General features: G+C 55.8%; 1 protein-coding gene across 1 annotated transcript in view; it reads left to right on the forward strand.

Annotated features, from left to right (window-relative positions):
• The window catches only part of Foxk1 (forkhead box K1), a 90,866-nt gene that overhangs the window by 52,804 nt on the left and 11,276 nt on the right, over positions 1 to 26,786 (forward strand). The window contains exons 3-5 of the mRNA XM_048785179.1: positions 15,674 to 15,859; positions 25,735 to 25,891; positions 26,353 to 26,499. Coding sequence (XP_048641136.1) covers positions 15,674 to 15,859; positions 25,735 to 25,891; positions 26,353 to 26,499 — 490 coding nt within the window. The remainder of the gene's footprint in view (positions 1 to 15,673; positions 15,860 to 25,734; positions 25,892 to 26,352; positions 26,500 to 26,786) is intronic.

The raw sequence follows: 26,786 nt of genomic DNA on the forward strand, positions 1-26,786 counted from the left end.
TGATTTTTCTTTTTGTTATAAAAATTAAGCCTGCCCCTGGTTGTACCTCGTGTTCTGAAGCAGCACCTTGGCGAAGAGCCGGTCGTGGGGGTGTGGGACCCTGCTCTGCACCTGCGCTGAGCATCTGCAGCCGCCTCCAACGGAGTGCCGAGCCCAGGCGCCAGGTGCTAGTGTTTTGCACGGGGCACGTTTTGTCGTGAGTGCTCTGGTCCAGTTTCTTGTAGAATAACTGAATTCTGATAAAAGGTGCAGACAGCTCTGGGCTAGTGTCAGGTGGCGTTCTGATCTCAGGTCTTAAACCAGGTGATTTTTTGGGGGGGGGGTTCTGGGTATTAAATGCAGGGTTACTGTACCACTAAGCCATATCCCGCGCCCTTTATTTTTTCTTTTGGGGCAGGATTTTACTAAGTTGCTGAGGCTGGCCTCAAACTTTATCCTCCTGTCTCAGCCTCCCAGGTTGCTGGGATTACAGGTGTGCACCACTACACCTGGTGCAGATGACTCATTTTTGTAAAAGCAGCAAAATAGTGAGCATCTTTGCCTTCATGTCTCTTCCTAGTAGCCTCCTACCGACCCTGCTTCATGTTTTTTACCCCTTCTGCAGGGTATTCCAGGTTTTCTTTTTAATATTTATTTTTTAGTTGTAGTTGGACACAATACCTTTATTTATTTTTATGTGGTGCTGAGGATCGAACTCAGGGCCTTGCACGTACGAGGCGAGCACTCTACCCCTGAGCCATAACCCCAGCCCCGGTATTCCAGTTTTGAGAAGGGGAAAGGGCTGCTCTTCCTCCCTCAGTCATGACCCCAGGAGGCACGTGGCTCACAGCGAGGGGCTCCAGCCCCTTGGCTCACAGGTACCCTTTTTCTTTTTCCAAATATTTAGTTTTTAGTTGTACCTTTATTTTATTTACTTATTTTTATGTGATGCTGAGTATCGAACCCGGGGCTCTGGATATGCTAGGGGAGCGCTCTACCACTGAGCCCCAGCCCAGCCCCACAGGGATCTTTTATTGTGAAATAGATTCTCAAGAGGTTGCAGGTGTATTCCAGAGAGCACAGCCACCTTAGTACCCAGGTGATAATCAGAGCTGGACACTGATGTTGTGCTGGGTCGGGGCTCTGTCACCTTACCAGGTGTGCACCTGCTCCTCAGCCCTCAGGGAGGGTGCAGCGCCGCCCCCACCACCGTCACCTGCTACAGTGCAGCCACCCCAACCCATCCCGACCCAGCCACCCACTGTTCTCCGTTGGTAAGGTCATCCTCATTCTTAGGCTGTTGGGGTCACTGCAGGCTCAGCCTGCTGCCCTCCTGTGCAGTCGGTCACTCAGCCCTTGAATGGCCAAGGAAGATGTCCAGGTAGTGACCGCCTCTCCTGTCGGGGAGCTGTTCAGCTTCTCCAGCTTCTGAAGCTGCTGGGAACAGCCGGCCACAGGAGCGTCTGCAGGGGACCCCAGTCTGTTTCCCTGGGATGGACAAGCCCGGGCGTGAGTCATGTCCTCAGTGGACGTTTAGCTTCCGGAGCACCTGCAGAGTGGCCGTGGGGTCTCACACCCCACCAATGTGCAGGGGACCCAGGGTCCTGTGGTGGCGTTGGTGTTTTTCACCTCCTGAGGGGCTTCAGGGTGACACCACAATTGCTGGGGTGCAGGTGACACCACAATTGCTGGGGTGCAGGTGACACCAGAATCTCTGCTCATTTATTTCCCAGCTTCTCCCTTGATAGTGCACTTGTTTGGTGATGCCTGTGTCGGTGGGTGTATAGCGTACGTATTCTGTAAACAAACAACAGTGCCCCCTCATTGTGCTGTCATGGGGACGCAGAGACACCTCGCAGGCTTTGCCCATAGACAAGTGTATCAGTAGCCAGGTGCACGCCTACAAACCCAGCCACTAGGGAGGCTGAGGCACGAGGATCGCAAGTTGGAGACCAGCCTCAGCAACTTAGCAAGAGACCCTGTCTCAAAATTTAAAATAAAAATAAGAAGGGCTTGGGTGCAGCTCAGTGCTAGAGCAGTTGCCTAGTATGTGTGAGGCCCTAGGTTTGATCTCCAGTGACAGGACAGGGAGGGAAAAGAGAGGACAACATGGCAGCTCATCAGCATGCGGGCCTTTGTGTGGAAGGCACTGCAGTTGTATTTTTGTTTTTGTTTTTTGTTGTTGTTGTTGTTGTTGTTGTTTTTGGTACCGGGGATTGAACCCAGGGGTGCTTAACCATTGAGCCACAGCCCAGCCTTTTTTTGTTTGTTTGTTTGTATTTTATTTAGAGACAGGGTCTCACCAAGTTGCTAAGGGCCTCACTAATCTGCTGAGGCTGGCTTAGAACTTGCAATCCTCCTGCCTCAGCCCCCCCAACCCCAGTTGCTGGGATCACACTGTGCACCACCACACCCAGCCCTGCAGTTGTGTTTTTTAACTAAACAAAAAGCCTTAAAATATTTTAATTTTCTCTGAATTAGTCCTTAAAAAGAAGAAAGAATGCTTGCTCACCATTGCTGTGGGCTACTGCTGCCCCTGCAGAATGACCACCACCTCTAGGATAGGTCCCTGTGAGTGACACACTTGGCAGGGTAGAGGGCACAGGCAACATGGGAAAGGGCCGTTAGAGGACCCCTGGATTTCTCAGGAAGGATGGAGAAATTGTGATCAGATGAAAGCAGCCAGGGGGCTGGGGCTGGGGCTCAGTGGCAGAGCGCTCACCTGGCATGTGTGAGGCCCTGGGTTCAATCCTCAGCACTGCATATAAATAAATAAAATAAAGGTCTGTGGACAGCTAAAAAATATATATTAAAAAAAATAAACAAATTCTTCAACAAAAGGAAAACAGCTAGGTGTGGCCCAGGTGAGCAGCAGATGCCAAGAGCAGCCTCCCATGTCCCCTGACCCTCGGGTGCCCTCTGGCTGGCTGCAGAGTGTGGGTAGAGAGACGCCATGGCTGGGTCTCAGGGTTCTTGTCCTGATCTGCACTGGTCAGTGGGTTGGGAGGCAGGAGAGTTGTGTGTATTGGTAAATACTTGGTTTGGGTCCCTGGGTCCCTTGCTGCCTTAAAGCCAGTGCGTGGTGAAGGAGGCGGGCCTCATTCTCCCCTGACAATCCTGGATCCTCACCCAGACCCTGTGCTCTGAGGTCCCTGTCAGTGCTCTGGGGCCCTGTGCGCTCTGGCGGTGTTTCTCTGGCTAGGAAGTGTTCTCCTGTGACCAGGTCCCCGGGGTCATGGCCAGAGGGCTCTGCCCACTTGCACGTCACGCACACACTTGGGCTGTTCCACACTTGCTTATGTAAGTTTCATACACACTCAAGAAAGGTGCACACTTGCACACTTCATGAGCATACTCATGTACATTTTCATTTTCTCAGAAATGTGACTCACCTGAGTGTCATGGAGATGTGCTTGTCCTGCAGCAGACAATGCAGAGCCCAGGGGTGACCTGTGCACCTCCCGCTCTGGGGAGAGCCCAGTGCCTGGCTGATGCTGGCCACGGGCCTCCCCAGCCCTCCGTAGTGTGGGTCTCCCAGGGAGCTGGTGTTGGGCCCGGAGCTCCTTGTGGAGAACTGTGCTCACAGCCAGGCCATCCCCGGGTGAGGGACCAAAAGAAGGAGGCCAGCACGGGCACCAAATCTGGAGATCCGGCCTCCACCGAGGATGACTTTGTGATCCTGAATGAGATCCCGGTCTCCTGAGCCTGATGAATGTGACAGATGGTGTGCACCTCAGCAGGGCACCGAGGCCATAATGGCACGCCAGTGAAGGACGACCCAGCGCCCCTGCTTCTCGCCCCAGGCAAGTGTACCTGGTCCCTGGGTCCCGTTGCCTCTTGGCCCCAGAGTGACAGACACCGCAGAAGAGCATGTTCGTGACACTGCTGCAGACGCTGGCTTGACTGTCTCCCCAGGGTGGCTTTTGTTTTAGGTTATTAGATGCTCCCAGCTAACTAAACCCGCCCCCTTCATTCAGGGACCCTCTGAACGATCGTGGGTTGGAGACCTACTGACAGTGCCATGCGATGCCCTCGTATCACGCCCTCGTGCCACGTTGAGGCCTGGTGGGCCATGTGCTGTGCCTGCTCCTTCAGACCTGGCTTCCCCGCAGCCGGGCAGGACCCTGTGGGCACAGGACAGCTCTTGGGGACCTGCAAGGCTCAGGGCACTGTCTCTCCTCCCCGTTCCAAGCAGATGTCCTTCAGAATAATTCCCACCGGGCTGAGGCCTCGTGCCCTGCGTTCCCAGCATTCTCAGCGCCTTTCTTTTCTGAGAGTTCTTGGCATTGGGGTCCCTGATATGAAGTTAAGGGAGTATACCGCTGGCTTCCCCAGGGTAGTATACCGCTGGCTTCCCCAGGGCCATGTGCCCACTTGGGACTCCAGTTCCCTCACTGGTGCTGAGATCCGTGGGGTGCTGCTCTGTGGCTGGACTCTCCTCCACTAAAGGGACGGCGGCAGCTTTTGCCCAAGCAGCAGGACACCCTGAGAATGCCCCCTCAGCCTCCCCTTTGACGAAGCAACAAATGAGAAGACGCATGTCCCTGCAGAGGAGCCCGGGGAGCTGTGCTCTGGCCTGTGTGCACCGCATGGCTGACGAGGGAGACGGGGCCTGAGATCCGCCCACCCTCCTGGCAGAGATTTGGTGTAGCTCAGGGTTTGTTTTTCTTTGTGAAAAGCTCCGGCTTGTCTTTCTTTCTAGAGCCAAGCAATTTTTTGTTTTGGTCCAAAATGTAAAAAGAACAGGAGATCCGTGCCCTGTCGTGTGTGTGGCCCTGCTGCCGCTGTCGCCCATGCTCCCAGCCGGGCTCCAGGGGCACTGATCCTCTGGCTGCTTCCGCCTTCTTTCTGTCCATCAGCAGCAGCACAAGGCTTCTATCCCCAAGTAGCATCATGGCCCAGGGCAGTTGCTGGTGCACCCATCATTACATTTCTGTTCTAGGAGATAAGCGGGAGGAAAGGCGGATGGGCAGTGATCCTTTCTTGGTGGATGTCCGCCCACCGCTGCAAAGACCCTGTAAGAGCTGCCCTGCAGGCTCCGCTCAGTTCGCTGCTTGCCCCCAACAGTCTGGAAAGCATGTGGCTACCAGAAGAGCAGGGGGAGGGGGAGGAGGCCGGGCTGGGCTCTTTGGCAGAGCGCTCACCTGGCACCGTGAGGCACTGGGTTCCATCCTCAGCACTGCTCAAAAAATAAAGAAATAAAATGACGGTATTGTGTCCATCTACAACTAAAAGGGGAAAAAAGAAAGGCAGGGCAGGGGCTTGGGAGGTTGCCCACCTTCCTGCCCCCCAGTGCCCTCTCCCTTTCCTGCTTGTTACCTCTCACTGGCTTCCCCAGGGCTGCATGCCCACTCGGGACTCCGGTCCCCCCACTGGGAGCTGGGATCCATGGGGTGCTGCTCTGTGGCTGGACTCTCCTCCACTAAAGGGACGGCGGCAGCTTTTGCCCAAGCAGCAGGACACCCTGAGAATGCCCCCTCGGCCTCCCCTTTGACGAAGCAACAAATGAGAAGAAGCATGTCCCTGCAGAGGAGCCCGGGAGCTGTGCCCTGGGACAGCGTGGTGGAGTGGACTGCTCTCCATGCCCCACCGTGCCACCGCCCATGGCTACGGGCCGGGCACCTGCTTTCTCTCTGCTGACTGGCAGTGCAGCTGGGACCAGCCTCCGCAGTCCCCTCGGGCCTCTGCCGTGTTGTCCTTGCTTTCGAACCCCCGCCCCCAGCTGTGCTTCAGTCAGGGCTGGACAGCAGAGTGGCCAGTGGTACCTCTGTCTCTGTCCACTGTCAGCTTCCTGGGCTCTGTCCCGCCCGCCCAGGTTTCAGCTCTTGGGGGAGCCCACCCACCACCTGGAGAGGGTCTGGGCCTGGCTGGGTGTTCCATATTAGGAAGGTACCCTGCTGGCGGTGGTGGCCGAGGCAAGGGAGGCATCTGTCTGAGCCTGTGGACTTGTCCCCGCTTTGTTTGGACAGACGGAACTTGTTTTTAAATGGCAAAGACCTCCCCCTCCTGATGAGGGGTAGTCAAGGTTGGGGCTCACTTCTGAGCTTTGCCGTCCGCCGTCTCCCAGGAGGTGGCAGGAGGGAAGGTTAGAGCCAGGCGTTGTCTTGTGTCTGGCCCGGGACATTCCTGTGCCATGCACACTACTGCTTTCATTGCAGGGGACGGGCTGCCGCTCGCCTGGCGGTGATGTGGGCTCCTCCCCAGAGGCCCTTCCCCATCTGCCCTCGGCTGCTGGAGGCATTTCCTGGGCCAACTTTGACAAACTCAGGCCTCAGCCTCTCGAAGTTGCCAGAATCCAGGGAGTGAGCCAGCGCCTGTTCTCCGTGTGTGCCCACGGCCCCTGCTGCTCTGAGCTTCAGCTGCAGCTTGTCCCAAGGTCCTGTCTCTGCCTGCTCAGGTTCACGGGGAGTGAGGGCACAGCCTTCGTGTGATCCTCAGACATGTTTGTGTGTAATCCTGGGGTCCAGAGACTGGAGTGTCACAGCTGTTGAGACCTGCAGCACTCAGGTGGCTCCAGCTCTGGGGGCAGGTGCTCCTCCAGTCACCACGCTGAGCCCCAACCCTCTGGGTCTTGCTAGGGACCCTGAAGCGCAGCGTTTCTGCTGAGTGCCAAGGGCCAGGGCTGGCTTCGGCACTCCCTGGACAGCATGCCATTCCTCTCCCTTGTCCCTCGTTCCTTATCCCTCATCTGGCAGGAAGCAGGACACAGAGGAGGAGCCTGCCCAGTGCTCTCTGGGCGGGTGACACGAGGTGGTCTGTTCACAAGGGACCCCTCTGTGGGCACGCTGACTCTTCGGCCTCACAGGGTCTTGGACTTGAGACCCCCCCTTTCCTCCTGCTGGATGTCCTCTGACTCTGGCTGACTGATTCTCCTAAATGCCACAGGATCAGAAAGGCCTGGCAGTTCCTCTGTGGCTTTGGGGCGTCCCGGACAGCGTGGGTTTCCACCAGCTCTCCTCGGTCACCCCGGCTGTGACTGCCCCTGTGTGGCATCGGCCTCTCCTGCCTGTGCTGATAAGTTGTTACACACATTTGTCTCCTGATGGACTTTAAAGTCCTGGAATAAATGCATCGCGGCCTCCTGCCCGTGGGCACCAGCTGCGTGGGCTCTGTGTGCACATGAAGACGTGCCTGGGGGCCACCTGGTGTGTTGGGTGGCTTCCTGGAGGAGCCTCGTTTATTGGGAAGAGAGAGCCTGCCCCAGAAGGAGGAGGCTCTGCTGGCACAGGGAGTGGGCCAGGGAGCTGGATCTAGGGAGGCGGCTGGCTGGAGCAGGTGGCCTTTGGGACCAGCCTTGAAGGATGTGAGTCTTTTCAGATGAACCGTGTCTGGCTCTCAGTGTCCACGGGTGCCCAATGAGTAACGATTAAATTGAATTCCTGTGGGTGACATTTAAAGATCTCTAGATTAAGCCATTTGGACTTTTAAAAACTATTTTCTTTAAGTCAGCCCAGAGGCAAAAGGGAAAAAGCACCTGGGCTGCTCCTCGCAGGCGAGCTTAAAGCGGCTCTCTGAGCCCAGCTGCTGCCGGAGTCCCCCGTGCGCTTGGCCAGTGTGCTCTTCTGCAGCCCCACAGCACCGGAAGCCCATATTCTGCTTGGAACTGAACTTTGGGAGGTCAGGACTTTGGCTCCTCCATTCACCTGACTGGCCGATCTTTGGTGTGCTTTAGGCAAATTGGATTTTCAAAATTGTAAAGCTTGGGAATTTGACTTACAGACACAGTGATCGGGGCTGGGCGGCGGGACAGGGAACATTGTCTTAATTCTGACAAATCTCTGTAGAAGGATGGGTTGGTCCCCTGGGAAGGACGGCCTGCCCCCCGACCATCATGTCTGCCCCTCTGTTGGCTGCCCTGGCAGGATGCCTTGAGCTTCCACCCTGGGCCTGGGTCCCTCACTGATTTCCCCTCCTGTGGCCTCAGGGGGAGGTGGGGAAGAGTGACTTGGCAGCCTGCTCTCTGACCTTCAGGATCATCTTCAAGAACACCTTCAAGGGCTTTCTCCTGGAGCTGGTCAGCAGAGGCAGGTGTCCTGGCTCCCTGTTGGCACTTGGATTCACCAGGGTCTTCACAGTTCCACAAACTTGCCCAAAAACAAGCTCTTTAGAGCAGATGATTCCCTTGGGAGTTCTTGTTAAAAATGCAGATTCCTGGGCCACCCCGTCACCATCATCTGTGGCTCCCCCAGGTGGTCTGAAGGAAGGGCCTAGAAGCCCTGCAGCTGGACTTGGAGACAGTGCTGCAGTGTTCTTCCTGAGAGGGCAGGTGGCACAGCTGCGGGGCATGACCCAAGCACGTGCTTTTGAAGCACTGCTCCTCTCCTCCAGTGCGTGCTCTCGCGTTCCCTGTTCTGGAGAAGGGACCACCGCATTTCTGCCAGCATCTTGGCTTTGCCTATGGGTGGCCTGAGGAGGACTGTAATCAGGAGCAGAGGTCCCCCGCCTTCCCAAAGCGAGGCTCTTGGCTTCTGCTCCTGCTTGGAGTCTATTTTATTTTTCAAAGCTGTGCTCAGGCCTTCTTGCTGTGCTGCTCCCTCTGCCCTTGGTGTGTCTGTGCTGTTTTGTGTGGCTTCTCGGCACCATAACAGGTGCCATAGCCACAGCCGCATTGACTCGTTTTGGGAGTGTTTTAGGAAAATATATTAAATTTTTAGCAGAAGATATTTTGGGGTAAAAACATTTAATTAAGATTGTCATATTCTTTGCTGTGGGATTTTATATGTAAAGGGTCTTTCAAAGCCATTTCCTAAAGGGTCTTATTTTTCTTTGGCATTCTTACAAACACATAGAGACCCTGGTGCCTTTGGTGCTCCAGTTTCAGACCTCCCAGAAAGATCCTCTTCCAGAAAGGGCCCCTCCCGGAAAGCCGTTGGCTGGTGTATGCAGAACACGCTGGCCCAGGGGACGATGGGGTCCCTGAAGAGCTGTTGGTGGCCTCTTGAGCTATGCTTGCTGTGTCCAGCCCTTGGGTGTCCTGGGGCTTGACCACTTTTTCCTTTGTGGGGCCTGGCCCTGGGGGCTCCTCCCTCCTGAAGCCTGGCCCTGCCCAGGATAGGACACTTCTCTGCACCCCACGGAACATTGGAAGCACCTATTACCAGTCCTCTGCCGGCTTCTTCCCCGTTCTCCTATCTTCTGTATCTTAAATGAAATAAGAAAGGCCAGCGTGACACACCTGTGCTGCCCAGAGGTTTCCGTTCCCATCCCTGTCCCATGGAGTCACAGGAAGTGAAGTAGATGTGCACTGGCCACTTGCCCCACACAGCCCTGTGCTCGTGGCAATGTTCATGGCACCGAAACCTCCAGCCACAGGGAGGAAGGATTGTCCAGCAAATGGCCTGGGGCCCCTGAGGTGTCCAGACAGCCCTTCTCAAACCAGTTCCGTCTGGTCTCGGATGCTGAGCCCCTGCGTGGCTGCGATCGGTCTGCAGGTTTCCTTTGTCAGCGTGGAGTGGACATTTTCCGCGTTCCTTCGCTGAGTGGCATTTAGTGGGCCTGTCTTGCCTGCGAGACACTCGCTGCATGTGCTTCCCACTCCTTGACCCAGAATCTTTCCTTGACTACCCACAGGAACCCCCAAGTTTTCAGAGTGCTCAAGGTGCCAAGTGGCAGTCGGCCCTCCACCAGGAGCAGGCAGGCACTTTGTGTGTCCATACCCTTTTGGTCACTAGGTGGGTCTCTGGCACCTAGAATGTTCTAGGAGATCTGCGAAATCAAGGGAAATACAGCGTTTTGAAAAAGTCTCCCAAAGATGGGTGGGTCTGGGGCAAACCCCAGAGCTCTCATTCCCTTGCTGACCGTGTCATCTTCTCAAGTGTCACTTTGGAAATGTCACGTGTAAGTTGCAGTGACATACTAAGATGGTGAGGCAAGCTTCACCATGGGGCCAGGGCAGGTGCAGGGACCACCACAGCAGGGTCTGGTGGGGCAGAGGTTGGGCCAGGCTCCTGGAATATTTTAATTTTGATTTAAATGTCTTAAGAATGCCATCCTTGGTAGCTTCATTTATTACATAAAATTAACAGAATTTTGATATTAAAAATTTACAGCTCATATGGAAAGACCGGCCCTCCTCTGTCCCAGACCTGTCCCAGGGCTGCTGGGTGCACTGCCACATCCCGGGCTTTGAGTGGCAGGCTGATGGCATTCGCCTTCCGCCTCAGCGACCCCCCATGTCCCACTCAGAGGTCCTGGGTGGGGTCTGAGCCTGCCCATACCCTGCGCCCTGTGGACAGTCCCAGCTGGGAGCACCTGCCACCGAGCAGGTCAGAGGGGCTGCCTCCAAGGTCCCAGGTCTCTGCTTCTCCAGGTCCCCTCGCCCAGAGAGGGCGGGGCCAGCAGGACTGAGCTGGAGTTGGTCTTGGGTTTTAAAAGCCTTTGGTCACAGAGGAAGGTTTTCACACCCAACTTTTATTGTTTAATTCATCAGTACATGTGGTTTAAGAAGCCGAGCAGCCACACAGGGCCGCAGACAGCTGTCCCTCAGCCGCACTGTGCCCAGCCCGCCCCGGGGACTTCCCTAGTACCACGCCCCGCACTGCTGTCTGTATTTCCCCGTTTTGGGCCTCCGGCTTCCTGTTAGAGGGGAGGCTGACCTGGCTCTCCTACCCCAAGCCCTGCATCCCACCCACCCCCCACCTCCCGCTCAGTGGCCACTCAGTGGGTCGTGGGACTTGGCGACAGTCATCCAAGCCCAGGGTCCGTACCGTCCCCTCCTTCGCCGTGCACCTCTCCCTCCCTCCTGATCTCAGCTGGCTCACCTTCCGTGTCCCCACTGCAGATCTGTCCCCAGATGCTGACAGCAACCTGCCTAGCAGTTGGGCAGCATGATGCATCCATTTTTAGTTCCCAGAGACCGTTCATCCCACAGCCCTGGCCCTCTTCCAAGCTGGAAGAGGTTACTCTCCTGCACTGAGGCAAACCTTTCCCTGCAAAAGCAGGTGTTTCTCTTGAGGCCTCTGCACATCGCCTGTTCTGGGGCTTTGTGTCATGTTCCTGAACTCTTTGAAGTTAGGTTACAGGATTGGTTTTGTGATAGGGGTGAAGTGTTTTTCCTTATCATATAACACTCTTCATATGAACTGACGTGTTGTATAACCTGGCACTTTCTAGTGTGTCACTATTAGCCACTGTCCACTCTGACCCATTGTGGCTGTTCCACCTCCTGCCATCACACCCACAGTCTGCCTGTTGGGAAGAGGAGACATGAAGAAGACACTTCATTCCCTGCAAGGCCACACATAGCCCATTTGCACCTTGTTGGACAGCACATAATCTTGTAGGTACTAGAGAGGCAGAGAAATGTCTTTATTGGGTGGATGTGTGTCTGACTAAAGCATTCACTGTGGAGGCAGGAGAGGACATTTTCAAGGCCAGCAGTCTCTGTCACAGTCTGCCTTTTCAGACAAGCATAAAAACCATCACCCTCGCTGTCAAAGGAGGCAGCCAAGTGCCCACAGTGACTGCATTCCACAGGATTTACTCTTGGGAGCTGCACTGCACTTCGCCTCTGCGCGGGGCCCGCTGTCTTCCCATGTGGGTGGAGGCGGCTTCGATGCCGCCTGCAGTTGTGGGCCTGGGTGGGACGGCAGGAGCCCCCACCTGCTCCTAGTTGTAGTCTGTTTCAGTAGTGTCGCCGGTGGCTGCCACCTGAGCGAGACTTGGAGCCCCTTTCTCCCACTGTCAGTCTGTCCTCTTGCTGGACAGCTCAGGCCAGGTGGAACCTTAGCTCTGCACACTGCCCTTGCGTATGCCCCAGGCACGGTTCAGGCACCGATCCCGTCTCTGGGGTCTGCTCTCGGGTGCTGTAGGGGAAGGGTCACCCAGTGCGGGAACGCGGCCTGCCTTCAGCAAGTGCCCAGTGCTCCCTCCAGGCCACAGCGGGGGGTGCCCCTGCCTTAAACATGGTGCTTGCAAGCCAGACTTGAGGTGGCCAGCCCTCTGCAGTGGAAGGACATGGGGACAGCAGTCCCCTCAGCCACAGCTCTGTGGGTGGGCCCTTCTCCCAGGTGTGGGATTCTTCGCGGCTGCCTCGTGGAATGACCGATTTTCCTGCTCTGCCTCCTGGGCGGAGCCACCGAGGTTTGCTTTATTTCCTTGTCTTTTCCATGAGGTTTATTCAAGTCTGTCATGAGCCTTGGCTCCTGGGGGCCTGTGGGGACTCATGGTCCTGCAGAGCGTGTCAGTCCTATTTTCTCTACAGAGCCTTGTGTCCTGCGGCTGCCTATGTCCAAGTCCCAGCCCAGGCTTCCACGGAGAGCTAGCACCTCTCCACTGGGAGGAAGAGGAGCCCGGGGAGGGGGCACTTGGTGCTATTAACACCTTCCCCGGGAGCTTCCACTCTGCCATCTTGTTACTTCTTTGTGTCTAAAATGAGGTGAGCTGTTTCTCCTTAGATCAGTGAGAGTGAGGTGGGTGCCTCTTACTTTCCTGACTCCCAGGACCAGAGTGAAGTGACCTGCCCGATGTCACTGAGGCCCAGTGGTCGAGCTGTGACGAGGACCGACCACAGCTCCCACACAGAATGCGATGGCAGTGTCTTCTCCCACCAAGGCGGCTCCAGTCTGCCCACTGTCCAGGAGCTGCTGGCCGCCAGTGGATGGGCAAGGGGCCATGGCTGGAGCAGACAGGCTGGCAGCAGCTTCAGGGCCAGGCCTCTTGTCAGAACCCTTGGACGGGATCCACCTGCCTCCCCACCCGCCCCTCAGTCATCCAGGGTGGAGGTTTTCAGCCAAGTGCTGAGTGCTGGTGTTCCCCCACGGGGCCCGCATGCTGGCCACGCTCTGCTCCCAGCCTTGAGGACAATCAGTGAGGATGTTTTAAGAGGCACTCTCCCTGGCCCCCCGGGGACACCTGCTTTGTGGGAACCTTCCTCAGTGGGTGGGCTGACCCCAGCAGGGAAGGACAGGAGCCATGTGGCTAGGCAAGATTGTGATACCTTCCAGAAGAGACTTCAGTTGCAAAGCAGCTCATCTGCACTCGCCTCGGGCCCTGAACCCATGAGAACATCTCTGGGAAGAGCGGGGCGACCGCAGGGAGCAGAGGGCACTTGGTGCCTGCCCCTCCAGGTCACTGCCTGCCTTGACAGTCTTGGAAGAGTGAGTCAGGAGCTGAATTTGAAGTAGCTGTGACTGCCCATGTCATGAACAGGCCTGCTGTTAGCTCCACTGGAACACTGCCATGGTCCCCACAAGGGTCGTCCTGCACCCAGCAGCTCCAGGCGGCCTGAGGTTTGGCCACTAGTGTCCTGCCAACATCCCAGACCTGGAAAAGCTCACATTACTAAGAGCTAAGTCTGTGTGCATGCTAGGTACAACCTTAGCTTTTGAACTGGAACTGTGCTTAGAGGTGGTCTCTTCTCCCCAGACCCTCCAGTTCTGTTGGTTAAAAAGCAAAGCAAAACAAAAACAGGACAGGACAGGTTCTGTCGCAGTCATCTATGGCCAGCTCTGCGCGAGCAGCGCACCCCACTTCTAGCATCTGTCCCTGGTTCCTGCCCAGCAAGACTCAAGGCCGGAAGTGGAGGGAGGGGCCTGGAAATCAGATGGCCCTCGGCCCAGAGCCCCTCTGGGGACGTGACCCTCTCTGGTCTTCACCCCCAAGCTGCGTTCTCACAGATTCCTATCTGCCCCTGACCTCGGCGTGGGCCAGAAGCCACATCCTCCTTCTAGTTGGCCTCCATGTTCCTGGGGTCCCTGGTTAGTGCAGGGACCTTCAAGCATGGGACTGTGACCTGCTGACAAATGGGGACCGGGGTTGGTTTGGCAGCTTGGCCACAGTGGATGGAATGCGAGAAGGAGGCACACAGTCAGGGTCTATGGGAACCGTCCCATGTCCTCATGCCTTTCCGCTTGGCATCAGTAAGTCACCGGCACACAGGACAAGCGTTTGCTCCTTCACACCGTCATTCGCAGAGGGCCGCATCTTCATCTGCTCAGCTCATCGGCAGGGGCCCAGCCAGACCCCTGACTCCAGCGTCTTTTCCTTCTGCACTTGGGGACACGTAGCCTGTGCTCAGACTTGGCTGTGAGCAGATGTTGGCTCCCCAGAGCCAACACTGTTGGGCCTCTGGAGGGTGAGCCCGTAGGCTTCAGAGGCATCTGAGAACAAGGGCTGGTGGTCCCTTCTGCCCAAGTGCTGATGGAGGAAACCACTCTGGGGAATCTAACAAAAGTGGAAATGACATCAAGTGCCTTAGGTTGGACTTGGGAGCAGATGGGGCAGCAGACTGCCTGCAGGCAGAGCCCTCCCGTCCTTAGCACCAGGCTCCTAGGCAGTGCTTCCCGGCATGCTTCTCACTCCAGACAGCAGCTGCAGCCCCTTCCTTGGGCTTTATATGTGGGAACATCAGCATGGTGGCCTGTTGCCCAGCACCCCTGGGAAGTCAGCTGCTGCTGATGCCCCCTCTCCAGTTCCCCTGGCCAGAGCCAGTCCAGCCTGGCCTGGTGTTTGAAGTTCCCATCACCTGTTGGTGTGGGAAGGCAGCCTCCCAGGGAAGGTGTGGGGAGCACGCGGGGCCAGTCATCTCCTCCTCTGCAGGGCCCTGGGCAGGGGTGGACTCCTGGAGCACCATTCTCTTAAGTCTTGTTTTTAGAACACTGTTTGCTAAGAGCAGGAGGATCTTGGAGGGAAGGGCGCCTGCCCAGGTCTGCATCTGCGTGGGATTTGGGGCAGATTCCCTGTTGCTCCGGAGTAAAATCCAGGGTCAGGAGCAGACTGGGAGCCGCACTGGCGTGGCAGGTATCTCCCCACCCGTGGTCTCACGGTTGTCGTGGTGGGGTGCCCCTGTGAAGTGCTGGAGGCAGGATGGGTGATACTCAGCTTCCCACCTCCTGTCCACTTTTCAACAAGGAGCCTCTTCTAGAGAGTTGTCCCAGGGGCCAGCATAGCTGGTCCCGCACGGCCAGTCTGCCTTATTTTTTTTTTTTTTTAACAGCAAGTTGTTGGTTAGTAACTTCTCAGTTCAGAAATCAGAAGGTGTGCTGGGTAAACAGTGCCCAGACTTTGATAAGCAGGAGTTCTGTGAACTTTGCATTTTCACTCACGCGTTCACCTGAGCACACGGGCGGGCGTGGTCTTGGGTGTTGGGAGCACCTCCCTGGGCTCCAGGATTGGATTTGTTTGCACGTGGCCATGTCCTATAGGAAAACCAGGGCCGCAGGTTCCCACCCAGAGCTGGTGGTGAGAGCGCTGTGAGCCCCTGTGAACTCCGGGCCCCTGAGTCTCACTCCTAGAGAGTCCAGGTGTGCACAGGGTGAACCTCTTATTCCGTCCCAAGACACTTGTTTTATACGTCCCGGTGGCCCCAGGGAGTCATATCCATAAAATCTCTACAAAATGTCATCACGTCCTTTGAGTTATTTTCCACATGTGGTAGGGAAGGAACCCCACCTGGGCAGCTGCCTGGTGGATGTAAAGGGGCTGGGCCTGTGTGGAAGCCCCAAGAGCGGTGGCATCATGGTGTTTGGGGTTTCTCTCTCTCGTGTTCACGCACAGAGCTGATGTCAGCATGAGCCCGCATTTATATTCCAAAGTGTCCTAAGGAAAGCATGAATGTGCCACCCTAGGCACAGAGTAGACTGCAGCGAGCATGAGGGCTGCAGGCTACGGCCAGCGATGACCGAGACTGGCCCCTTTGGGACAGGGCTTCCTTCCTGGGCCCTGAGCCTGATCCACTGCTCTCCTCCTGTTGCAGGTGCACGTTCCGATTCCCCAGCACAGCCATCAAGATCCAGTTCACTTCTCTGTACCATAAAGAGGAGGCTCCAGCATCTCCCCTCCGACCACTCTACCCTCAGATCTCCCCGCTGAAGATCCACATTCCGGAGCCGGATCTCCGAAGCCTGGTCAGCCCCATCCCTTCCCCGACCGGCACCATCAGGTAAGTGGAACTCCTTGCCAACACGGCGTGGGCAGCGGGCCGGGTGACTGCTTGGTGGGGTCTCTGTCAGTGCTCCTGCAAGGAGAGGTCTCTGCCAGCTCGCCTGTCATCCAGCTTGACTGACGCTGCCTTGCCAGGCTCTGTGGGGGCAAGCGCAGGGAGACAAAGCAACATTGAAAACGTTTTTGTTTTCTTTTACTAAAAACATTTTTCTTTCCACATTTGTTTTTGGTGCATTAATTCTACATCACGATGGGGTTTGTTGGTACATATCTGTACACACACACAATATGGCAATGCAATTTGGCCAATATCACTTTGAAAACATTCTAAAGTAATATTTGCTTACCAGGAGTTGAGGAATTTTGTTTTTCTAAACTGCATTCGTGGAATTTTTTTGTGAAGTGATTGAAATTAACTAATTGTTGTCAGATTATATGATACAGAGGTAAAGCCCTGGGGACAGGTTCTGGGGCACCCGTGTATATGAGCTTCCATTGTCGCCCCACCTCAGTCACACAAGTGCTTCTGGGGACAGCCTTCAGCCTTCGCACCCAGCCCAGGCCCTTCCGTGTGCTCCTGTCCCCTCATTCAGGACGCTACAAAGATGTGGACTTGAGGGCCAGGATTAGTAAGTTTTAAAAGGTCTTGGTGTGCCATCACCAGCCTCCTTAAATACAGCGGCTTCCCCTCGCAGCTGCGCAGGAGTGGGCCTGAAGGTGCAGTGCATGTGCAGTGGGGTGCAGTGGGGTGCAGTGGCCGTGGTTCCCGCCAGCCCCGCAGCTTCTTCTGCTCTGCATTGGCAGCAGAGGTGGCCCCTCGGGGGCTCTGGCAGTGTCCGGTATTGTTTGGAAGTGGTGTGACGGGGTGTTGTTCCTCTTGGGATGCTGTGAACCACATGCCGAAACCCACTCTGCAGAGACAGCCAGTGCCAACCCCCAGACCCGGCACCCCCTTCCTGCTGGCCAGCTTCACTCGGCAGTCCCTCTGGGCTGCACGCCGCACCTCTCCAGGCCTGTGCAAGAACCCCAAGTAGTCCTCTGTCTGCAGTCGCTGGGGGTGGGATTCCCCAGCAGTTTCTCCACTGTGGGCGCCTGATTCTTCCTGAGTTTCTACCTTGGAATTCTTTTCAGAGGCCAGTCACTTGTGTTGGAGTTGATGGGAATTGTCCTGTTTCCAGAGTCAGCTCGGGGTAGTCTCTTTGGGGTGGCCCTGGAGGCGGCCACCACAGAGTTCAAGTCTGGGATCTGAGTGTGGTCCCAGCCATGTAGTCAGTGGTTGTGCACCTTCAGGCATGTCCCCATCTGTAAAGCCAGCCCTAATAGTTCTCTGTGGTGTCAGTGATGGTAAGTGACAATTCCCTGACACAAGGACATTCGATGCTTGTGCATTAGGACTTAGTCCTTGGAGCTTCATGAGAGATTGGTGTTTTCTTAACCCCATTTCATATTTCTGGAGTGGTCCTGTTCCAGCCCCTGAACTCTGCGTTGACCTCCTTTGTCCCTTCAGACACCTGGCTTGTGTGCAGTCCCGACAGTCAGCCCAGGGCTCGCTGTCAAGTGTCGTGACCATGCTATCACATTCACTTGTGTGTGTAGTTCCCATGCGGGTAAAAAATTATAGCTTGAGACCCCAGGCAGCCTCTGTGGAGACAGTTTGGCAGTTCCCAAAAAGGTGACTCAGTAGTGCACTGTCACGTCCATGCAGTGACTCAGCTTGTGTTCACAGCAGCACTATTCAAGATGACTCCAAAGTGTAGACACTGCAGACGTGTGACCTGTCCCTACAATAGGCAATTACATGGCCAAGCAGAGACCTGAGGTACTCTTACTGGTCGAAGGGGTCAGGACATGCCATGGGCAGAGGCAGGACGTGGGCCAGTGGATGCCTGGTCAGGGTGAAGGGAGGGGTGTCCACCGGGAGTGGGATGGGACCATGTTCAGGAATCATAGATAGTGGCGTGGTCACTCCCTAAAACCACTGTATTGTACACTCAGTGGGCAAAGTGTGTGGTGTTGACGTGCATCTCAACAGAGCTGTTGGGAACCACATGTGGAATTAAATCTTGATCCAGTATCACCTTAAATCAGCTGGTGGAGTGGAAGCCAAGACCATTCCTCCTGCCTCCAGGTGCTCAGACCTGCTGATTCTGCCTGTGTCTATTGCATTCTGCAGGCAGCAAAGGCCTTCCCTGTCCACAGGAAGCCAGACCATGCAGCCTCTTAGGGACCCCTGAGGGGTGAGCTCACCCCTCCTCCTGGGACTGGTGTGGGCTATTAGTCATCAGTTTACAATCCAGCTGAACAGAAGCTGTTTCAGAAAGAGAAATGTTTGGGTTTGTACATAGCAGACTTACTAAAATTATTTCACAAATAAAAATAGCCACCAGCTGGTGAAGGTTGAGTGAAGGCTCAGGTGTGGAGTCGTCTCTCTGGAGCCGGTGGTGATGGGCACAGGGAAGCTCTGGTTGACTGGAGCTTCTCAAGAGTCCCAGGTCAAGCAGCTCTGGGTTTGTGTGTAACCTGCTCTTCCTGTTGGAGCTGGAAGGGTCAGTGGCCCCTGTCCCTGCCCCCAGGTTTCCCACCAGGTGAGTGGGACTGGGTTCCTGGGCGCCTGGTGAGACTAGGGACTTGGGTTCTGCTGTGTGTGTGGACCTTTAGTGTTTCAAGAAGACCTTTGTTGACACCCGTTTATCTTAGCGCTTTGGAATTCACTTGAGAGTTCAGAAACCTCAGGCCTTGGGGTTGGCTTGCCAGGGTGCTTTTCAGTTTGAGTTTCTTTGTGGGGGCGGAGCCGGCGTGTTTACAAACATGCCCTGCCCTGCTCTCCCCCGCCAGGTCCCGCGGGGCGGGGCGGGACGGGCCGCCGCTCCAGCACTTTCCTAATTTGGTGCNGCGGCCCGGCCCGCCCCGGGTCCGGCCCCGCCCCCGGCCCCGGCCCCGGCCCCAGGCGGCCCGCGGGCTCCCTGCTCCAGGTGGGCTGTGCTGCCTGTGGTTGTGTGTTGGCTGGCGTGGTTTGGGGGTTTGTCCTGCCCAGAAGGACTGCGCCCAGAAAATGAATGAGTGCTCTTTGAAATAAATTCTGCGACTTTTAGCAGCACTCTGACTTTTCTTTTTCTTGTAAAGAAGTGTTTTTAGGAAAGAGCGAATGGGTTAATCATTTTCCAGGCCTTATAAAAACAGAGGCCAGTCTAAGCCATGGCCCTCAGACTTTAAGAAAACCTCTGGATTTACACAAGAGGAAAGGCAGTGGATGGGGGATGAAGAGACAAAGGAAGTGGGGGTGGGAGAGAGGAGAGAGCAGTTCTACAAACTGCTTCTACCGGGCCTCTCTGGATTGCCCCAGTGTGGGCCTCGCTGGGGAGGTTTTATTACATAACATAAAAAGTGGCTTGAGTCTGAACCCCTTAAATCATGGTGCTCGTGCCCAAGCTGCGCCCTGCCGCCAGGTGTGTCACCCTGACCTGACCTGCCGGGTGCGTCTGGGTCTTAGGGCCGTTAGCCCGGTAGTTCCCCATCCTTGCTTTCACTTTCCTTGGTTTCGGTTACCCAATGAAGTCAGGTTCATTCTGAAAATACTCAGTGGAAAATTCCAGAAGTGGAATTTTAAACTGCACATCATCATTCTGAGTAGTGCCAACCTGGGGCGTGTACCTCTGTCCCATGTGTCCGAGCAGTGTGCCACCCACCCACTCAGCCAGGGCACCACAGTGGGGCGCGCTGGGCTCCAGGCAGGTCCCAGTGCCAGAGTCGTCTGCGAATGGGGCAGGCCCAAGACAGGCTATTGGGTGCTTCCTTTAGGTGAAAAGAGGAACATTTCCCACACTTGTGGAGGGGGCACAGCAAGGTTCTCATGGGCTGGGTGCCGTCCCAGGTCTCAGGTGTCCACTGCAGGTCTGGGGTGGGGCCTGTGGAGAAGGAGACTCCTGGACTCTTTGTTTTTCTGGTAACTGTGGGTCCTTCCTTCAAAATGACTCGTCCTGCTCTAGTTTCTAGCTGCAACTCCTCCTGCATGTCCAGTGTTGGCCGTAAGAACAATGCGTACAAACATTGGGTGGTCACAGTAGGGACCCAGCCTGGCTGGCCTGGGAGCCTTGGCACTTGTAGATCATGAGGCTCCAGCTTCCTGTTTCCTGCCTGTACCTGCAGGCCTCGCCAGCCCCAGCCCATGTTGTCCCCTTCCCCATCTAAAAACTTGAGGAAAATAAAGTGGGTTCCTCCACACTGAGAGGTTGGGACCCTCTCTTCTGTGTTCCTTTTATTTTTCCCTCCTTTGCAGAGGTATTTTTGGCTCTTAACTGCTGGAATAATTGAGTGGGGTTAGTGGGGACGTCCCCAGTTCTCCTGTGATCACCGCAGGAACCTTTCAGGGGCCATGTCTGGCCTTTGTGTGGTAGGCCTGCTGTGTGCTTTTGTGGGGGCACATGCTGCGCAGTGGAAGCCTGTCCCAAATTTTGCACTCCTGGGAAGCAGGAGCCTCTGTAGGGCACAGGGCTGCTGGAGGCCCGGGAGGCCGGCCCCTGCCCAGAGTCACAGAATCTGGGACTGATCCTTAGCCTGAGCATGTGCGCGGGTCTGGGTCTTAAGCCTGTCTGAGAATAGCTAACAGCTGGGGGCTAGCTGGTGTTTTTCACTGGGGCAAAAGGCATTCCAGAGACTAGTCAGTCCTCTAAGGTAGCGTCTCAGGATTTTATGGCATTTCATTCACTTATCTTAAGGAATCTCGGGCATTCTTATCGGTAGGTCCTAACAATTTTTTTCTCTGAAAATGTCCTTTCTCTATATTTTTCTTTTTCCTTTTTTTTTTAAAAAAGATTTAGAAGCATTACATGTACATTATATAATGTGGACATTTTAAAAAATGAAACCCTCCCCGGGACACCCCCCAGAGATTATTCCTGTCCCTCTTGACTCGTCTTCTGGGCTCTGTCTGTGTGCCTCTAAGCCACAGACTTATGTGGTTGTCCCTGGGGTTTTCAGCTTTAGGTGTCACATTGGACTTCCTGTGTGAAGATCAAGGATGTCGCCGTCCCTCCCCAGCCTCCCAGTAAAGCTGCGTTACTCTTCAGTTCCACTGGAATTGACATTTCTTTATTACAGCTGTGTTGTCATCATCATGCCCAGCCATTTCCTTCCTGTTCTTTCGCCTTGTTTCCCCCTCCTTGGAGTTCATAATTCCGCTTTTCTGTTTGGCTGGTCCTCTGTGTACCTAGTGTGGCACTTCCTGTGCGCTCTGCTGGGTGTGCATGAGTCTCACTGTGAGGCCTTCCTGCCGCCTCTAATCGGGACCTGGGTCTGGGGCCCCTGACCCTAGGATCATCTTCTCTGTCATTCTGGGGAATTCCCACGGACTGGTATTCCCTGACTCAAGGGGTGGCTTCCTCTTTCCTGATTTGCTCCTTTGTTTATTGGGAAACATCCTTCATTCGCTTCCTGGGAAAGGGTCCAGGAGAGGGACATTAAAAAAAAAAAAATCTTCCCTGCCTGGAAATGATTGTTATTTTTCATTCCCCTGTTTGGATGGTTTTACTGGGTAGAGAAATCTAGGTTGGAAACCTCTCTCCCTCGGAATTTAAAGCCTTTTTCTGGCTTTGAGTGTTGACGGTAAGAAGCTGGATGCTGTCTGGTTCTGGATGCTTTCCCCCGCCTGGGGTTGGGAGGTTCTTTTCCATCCCCTGGCCAGACATGCAGTGGGGTCCTTTCAGGCTGAGGACGTGCTTCCTAGACTCCAGGACATCATCTTAGGGCCCGCAAGGCCATGCTCCACCTTCTTGTCCTCTGTACCCAGGGGCATCCCCAGGTCCCCTCCATTCCTTCCTCTGTCCCCTCTTGGCTCTTGTTCTGGTTGACAGGACCTTCTCCACTCTCCCTCTCCTGCCCCCTTTGTTGGTTTTTGTTTGTTTGATTTTTAGGAGCCTTTTCTTCTAGGATATGCTTTTCATGCCATCCTTGCCAGCTCCTGCCTACGGCATCTCTTCCCCCTGAGAAGACTCGCCGTGTCTTGTTCTGTCGTTTTGTCTTCTCCCTGGCATGTGGCGGTCTCGCCCGTGTCCCCTCCTCCTTGTTCTGTTCTGCGTGGCCCCTGCCTGGTGGAAGCTTGTCTGAAGACATGTGCACCTTGGTAGCCTTTAGGCTCAGGAACAAGGTGGTGGGGACCAGGACTTGGACCGGGCCTTAAGTGGGCTCTGCTGGTGGACCGGCCTCCTCCCCCAGGGAGCCTCCCAAGGGTGCTGCAGGGGCTGCCTCAGGGGCAGAGGACACAGAGCTTCCTGCAGCCTCCCCAGACCAGCAGACATTTAGGGCATGGACTCGACCCTTGTCTCACCTGGGTTCTGGGGCCCAGGGATCGCCAGGGGCCCATGGACTTCTCACACTGTAGCCATCTCTGGTTCTGCACAGCTGCCCTCCGGCCCCAGGCAGTCCTAGGTCTGTGCTTTGACTTCAGGGACCAGCACTGGGGGACAGTGGTGAGGGGTCCCTGGCCCTCTCGGGGTCCCGTTTGCGCTCTCCGGCAGAGCCAGCTGTCAGGGGCCTTCTGGAGGTCGGCAGCTCTGTGCCTGGAGAAGGCCTATCCTGGTTTCGGCAGGCTGCCCGGGGTGTCTGGCCGTCTGTCTGTCAGATTTCTTTTCCTCAACTTGAATTCTTACTGCAGTGAGACTGAGGGCCATCCGGCCGATAGCCTGTCCAGTGCCCTGGACGCAGAAATGTGGTGTTGCCAGGCGTCCCTTGGGCGGCCACCAGAGCAGCTTCCAGACCTGGCTCCAGGGTGTGGCCCTGGCTGTCATGGGGCCAGCATGGGGTGTCCTGGCCAGCACAGGCTGTTGCCAGGCCAGGCCAGCCCTGGGGAGCACGCTCAGGGCCTCCCATCTTCCCTGCCTGAAGCGGAAATGTGACTTAGGAATTGTTTTCCATAAAAGGGAAGAGGGTGAGCTGCGGCTGCCCGGAGCCTGTCCTCCAGCCCCGGCTGCATCGGAAGCCAGGACGATGGGCATTTGTTCCACACAGTGGTTTGGTCTGGGTCCTGCTCAGCCCAGCTCCTTCACCCCATGCAGAACGTAGACTCCCTCCTCCAGGCAGCGGGGGCGGTAGGGCATGTCCCTGGACTCCTCCCCAGGGCACAGTGCGTCTGTCTTTCCTGGAATGACGCCTGGCATCCAGGCAGAGCTGAGACCATCGGCCCCTCAAGAGATTGTTCAGATTTTTTTCCCTTCAATTGCTGTCTGAGTTTTTTGGTGGAGCAAGACGGGACTCCTGGTGTAGACCTGCACACCCTGGTCATCCTCCCTGGTAGCCCCTAGGCCAGCAGCCCGTTCCCAAGCTCCAAAGCCCTCTCAGCTGGGGCCTTGTGTTCCAGCCCCTCCTCAAGTCCAGAGTTGCCCAGCCCTGGGTTTTTCCAGGCCCTGTGGCATCTCTTCGCCTCCCCCTGGGTGTGGCCCTTGTGTCAGGGTGGCGGTTCCAGGCACAACCCTCTGGAGAGGGCGGCTGAATGGACGCATTGAGACAGGAGCTGCTTGGAGGGCAGGAAGGCCTGAACAGACACCTCACCCGTCCCCTACCAGGCACTAAGGAGAAACCGCTGGGTGTCGTGGCAACTGGACGCGGCCACTCTTAGGAGGGCTTGCAGCACCAAGCAGACACAGCAGCCAGGAGACCCCCTTGCCATCCTCGTTTTGAGCCGAACTTGGCCAAGGCCATGGGTCACCTCCATCAACCTCGATGCTTCTGGCTTCGCCTTGTGGGTGTGGGGTGCACTTTCCACCATCGCTCAGGAAACATCCCTGGAACCGCGGCGGGGGCTCCTGAAGCAGGTGTGCTTCTGGGTGGCACCTCTTGGTCTCGTGTGCTCCAGTCCCAGGGAGCATCCAGGAAATCCCCAGCAGCCACCCAGCACCACCACATCACAGTCCCCTTGGGCCCACCCTGTGCTGCCTCTGGTGGAATCGTGAAGAAATCCTGGTCTTGGACGCCGTTTCTGGTGAAGTCCTTGCCTCACCTGCGTGCTAGGTTTAGGAGTTCAGGTTCAGAGTTGAATTCAGGAAAGGCTTTATTTTCGTTTCTCCCTCTCACAAGCTCATTTGTGGTGGTCAATCTCCATGTGACCAAGGCTTTAAGCCACTTCGTTGCCAGGGGCTGGAGGGCGGGACACACCACCTGAGAAGAGTCTCTACATGCACAGAGTTGGCCTGTCTCTATCAAATTTGGTGACACAGGTGGACAGAGAGTAAGAATTCTCCAATTAGAGTCCTCATAACTGCAGAGGTGATGACCAGAATCGAGTTCTCCCGAGTCAGTGCGGGCATTTCCCCGTCCGTCCTTCCTTCATCCAGCAAGCATTTCTTGAGCCCCTGGTATATGGGGGTGGCTTCCAGCCAAGACAGGTGACCCATGGGCACCCCGCCTGAGGCCTGAGGGGCTCCGGTGTGCAGGAGGGTACCCCCAGAGACAATGTCTGGAATGAGTGGTGACATTTGTTTGGATAGCTGGGGAGGGGACATTCTGGCAGCTTCTAGGACAAAGGAGCCAAGCACAGGGCAGGTCCCCTGGAGAGGGCTCTGGGTGCCTGAAGGGCATTCGAGGTGCATCCCCTCCCGGGCCTGGCCTCCTGCCATCACAGGCCCTGGGTGGGGTGGCATCACAGGTCTGCCCGTGTTGCTGGGACAGTAAGGCAGGGCCCCAAGTGAGCAGGACGAGGACTAGGAACACTTCTGATCTGGGCTGCTACACCCACTTGCCATATTCAGTTAGTTTTCTCTCAAAGGTTTGGAAAAGAAATTGTTTTCAGAATCCAAATGTTGATGTGGTGTGATCGGCAGAGCCTGCCCCAGTCAACCAGGGGAGGCGGCCGCAGCACAGCACTGAGAGCAGCGCAGGCCACTGTGGGTCCAGGGAGCCAGACCTTGGTGTCGTCGTGACACATGTGGAGGACAGGGCTGCTCAGGCCCTGCGCAGCCCACTCCCGTGGTGTCATGTCTAGCTGAGGGTTGTTGCTCCCACCCAGGAGGAAGGGGCCGCAGGGTGCAGGAGACCAGGCTGAGCTGGGCTGGCCTGGGAGACCTGGTGTGCCCTGCTTCAGCCACCCTTGGTGCTCCCTGTTTTGGTCTTTTTCCGATGGGCAGACCACATTTTATTATCAATTCACTGTTAATGGACATTTAAGTTATTTTCATCTTTTGGTTATTATGAATAGCCCCCTGTTAACATATTCCATATTATTGTTTGTGTACAAGCTTGATCTATTTATTTTTGGTTCTCTTTAGGCACACGTGACGGTAGTGTGTATTTTGACATGCTATACTTACGTGGAGTCTGACTTATGCTAATTAGGACCCCATTCTTGTGGTTGTATGTCGTGTGGAGTTTCGCTGTGATGCATTTATGTGCATAGGAAAGTGATGTCTGACTGTCCCACTTCCCAGGCCCTGGCGCCTCCCACACAGGTTGGTCCCCCTATTTGCATGTATAGCTGGCAGTCTCAACCCCGAACCTTTTCTTGGGGTGCCATCTTGTGGACACCTTAGCACAAGCCCGTGGCTCCCACAGACATGAGCTCAGTCTTCCTCCTGCCTGGGGCTGTGGCTGCGCCCTGGGCCCTGCTGGGCAAGGCTGGACCTGTCTGCAGGCTCAGGACTTGAGGTAGCCTGGCCTTGGAGCAGAGCTTTCTGCTGGGGTAAGACAGGATTGCCACTCCAGGGTCCTGTCTTCAACACTGCGTGGCTCTCTGCTTCATTGTTTTGGAGAGCATTGTGTGGTATAATGGGACTTCCAGGAGAAGAGTGAGTTCTGTCACCCCATCCAGGATGGTCCTGAAACCATGTCCTGCCCAGATTCCTCCTTCCCTGGGTTGTGAACTCACAGTGTGTCCTTTCCTCCCTTCAGTGTCCCCAACTCCTGCCCAGCCAGTCCACGTGGAGCTGGGTCCTCTGGCTACCGGTTCGTCCAGAATGTGACCTCGGACTTGCAGCTAGCCGCAGAGTTTGCAGCGAAGGCCGCCTCAGAGCAGCAGGCAGACACGTCTGGCGGGGACAGCCCCAAGGTCTGAGCCTCATATGTGCAGAGTGACCGGGAATGGGCGATAGAGGCTCCTGAGTGACACAAGCCAGGCACTCCAGGGTGTAGCACGTGGTTGCACAGGAGGCACTGCCCCATGATGCACTTGGCCACTGGTGATAACTTGGGTTCGTGCACCCTGCTCCTCCCTATACCCGTCTCCTACTGACAAAATGATTTCAGAGTTTGACTGACAATGACATTGAGAAGAATGACATATTTTTTTTCTTATAATGTTGTGTCTTGGTTCTTTCCATCTGATAACTGACTTGATATGTTGAGCAGGTAAGAAACTTCAAACTTAAATCAGGATAAAAACCTAATTTCTCCTCCCATGGGGCACAAGCGGCTGAGCGTAGCGCCGGCTGGGGTGGCTTGATGAGGAGCAGGAGACACGGCGGGTGGACCCTGCCCTTCTCCAGGTAACCCCCCGTGGTCTGCTCACAGGACGAGTCGAAGCCGCCCTACTCGTACGCTCAGCTCATTGTACAGGCCATCTCCTCCGCCCAGGACCGGCAGCTGACACTAAGTGGCATCTACGCCCACATCACCAAGCATTACCCTTACTACAGGACGGCCGACAAGGGCTGGCAGGTGAGGCAGGGGACCGAGGACCCAGCCCGTGGCCTTGGGCAGGCCATTCACAGGTGCCCTCCGGGATGCCGCATGGCAGCCTCGGGGACATCCCTGTGCAGCGCCACCGCGGTTCAGCCGGCATCTTGTTACTTTCTCCACACCTTTGGGCTCTTATGCTTACCCCATGGGGGTCCTGTGTCGTCTTGGAAGGACACTGTGCACATCATGTCATGTGCTGGTTGTAGTCTTGCTCGTGGAGGTCGGGCTCTGGAGCAGGCATAACCGACCCGTGTCCTGCCTTTGTG

The sequence above is a fragment of the Marmota marmota genome, unplaced genomic scaffold, assembly GCF_001458135.2.
Source record: "Marmota marmota marmota unplaced genomic scaffold, marMar, whole genome shotgun sequence".
In the NCBI taxonomy this organism is placed as follows: Eukaryota; Metazoa; Chordata; class Mammalia; order Rodentia; family Sciuridae; genus Marmota; species Marmota marmota.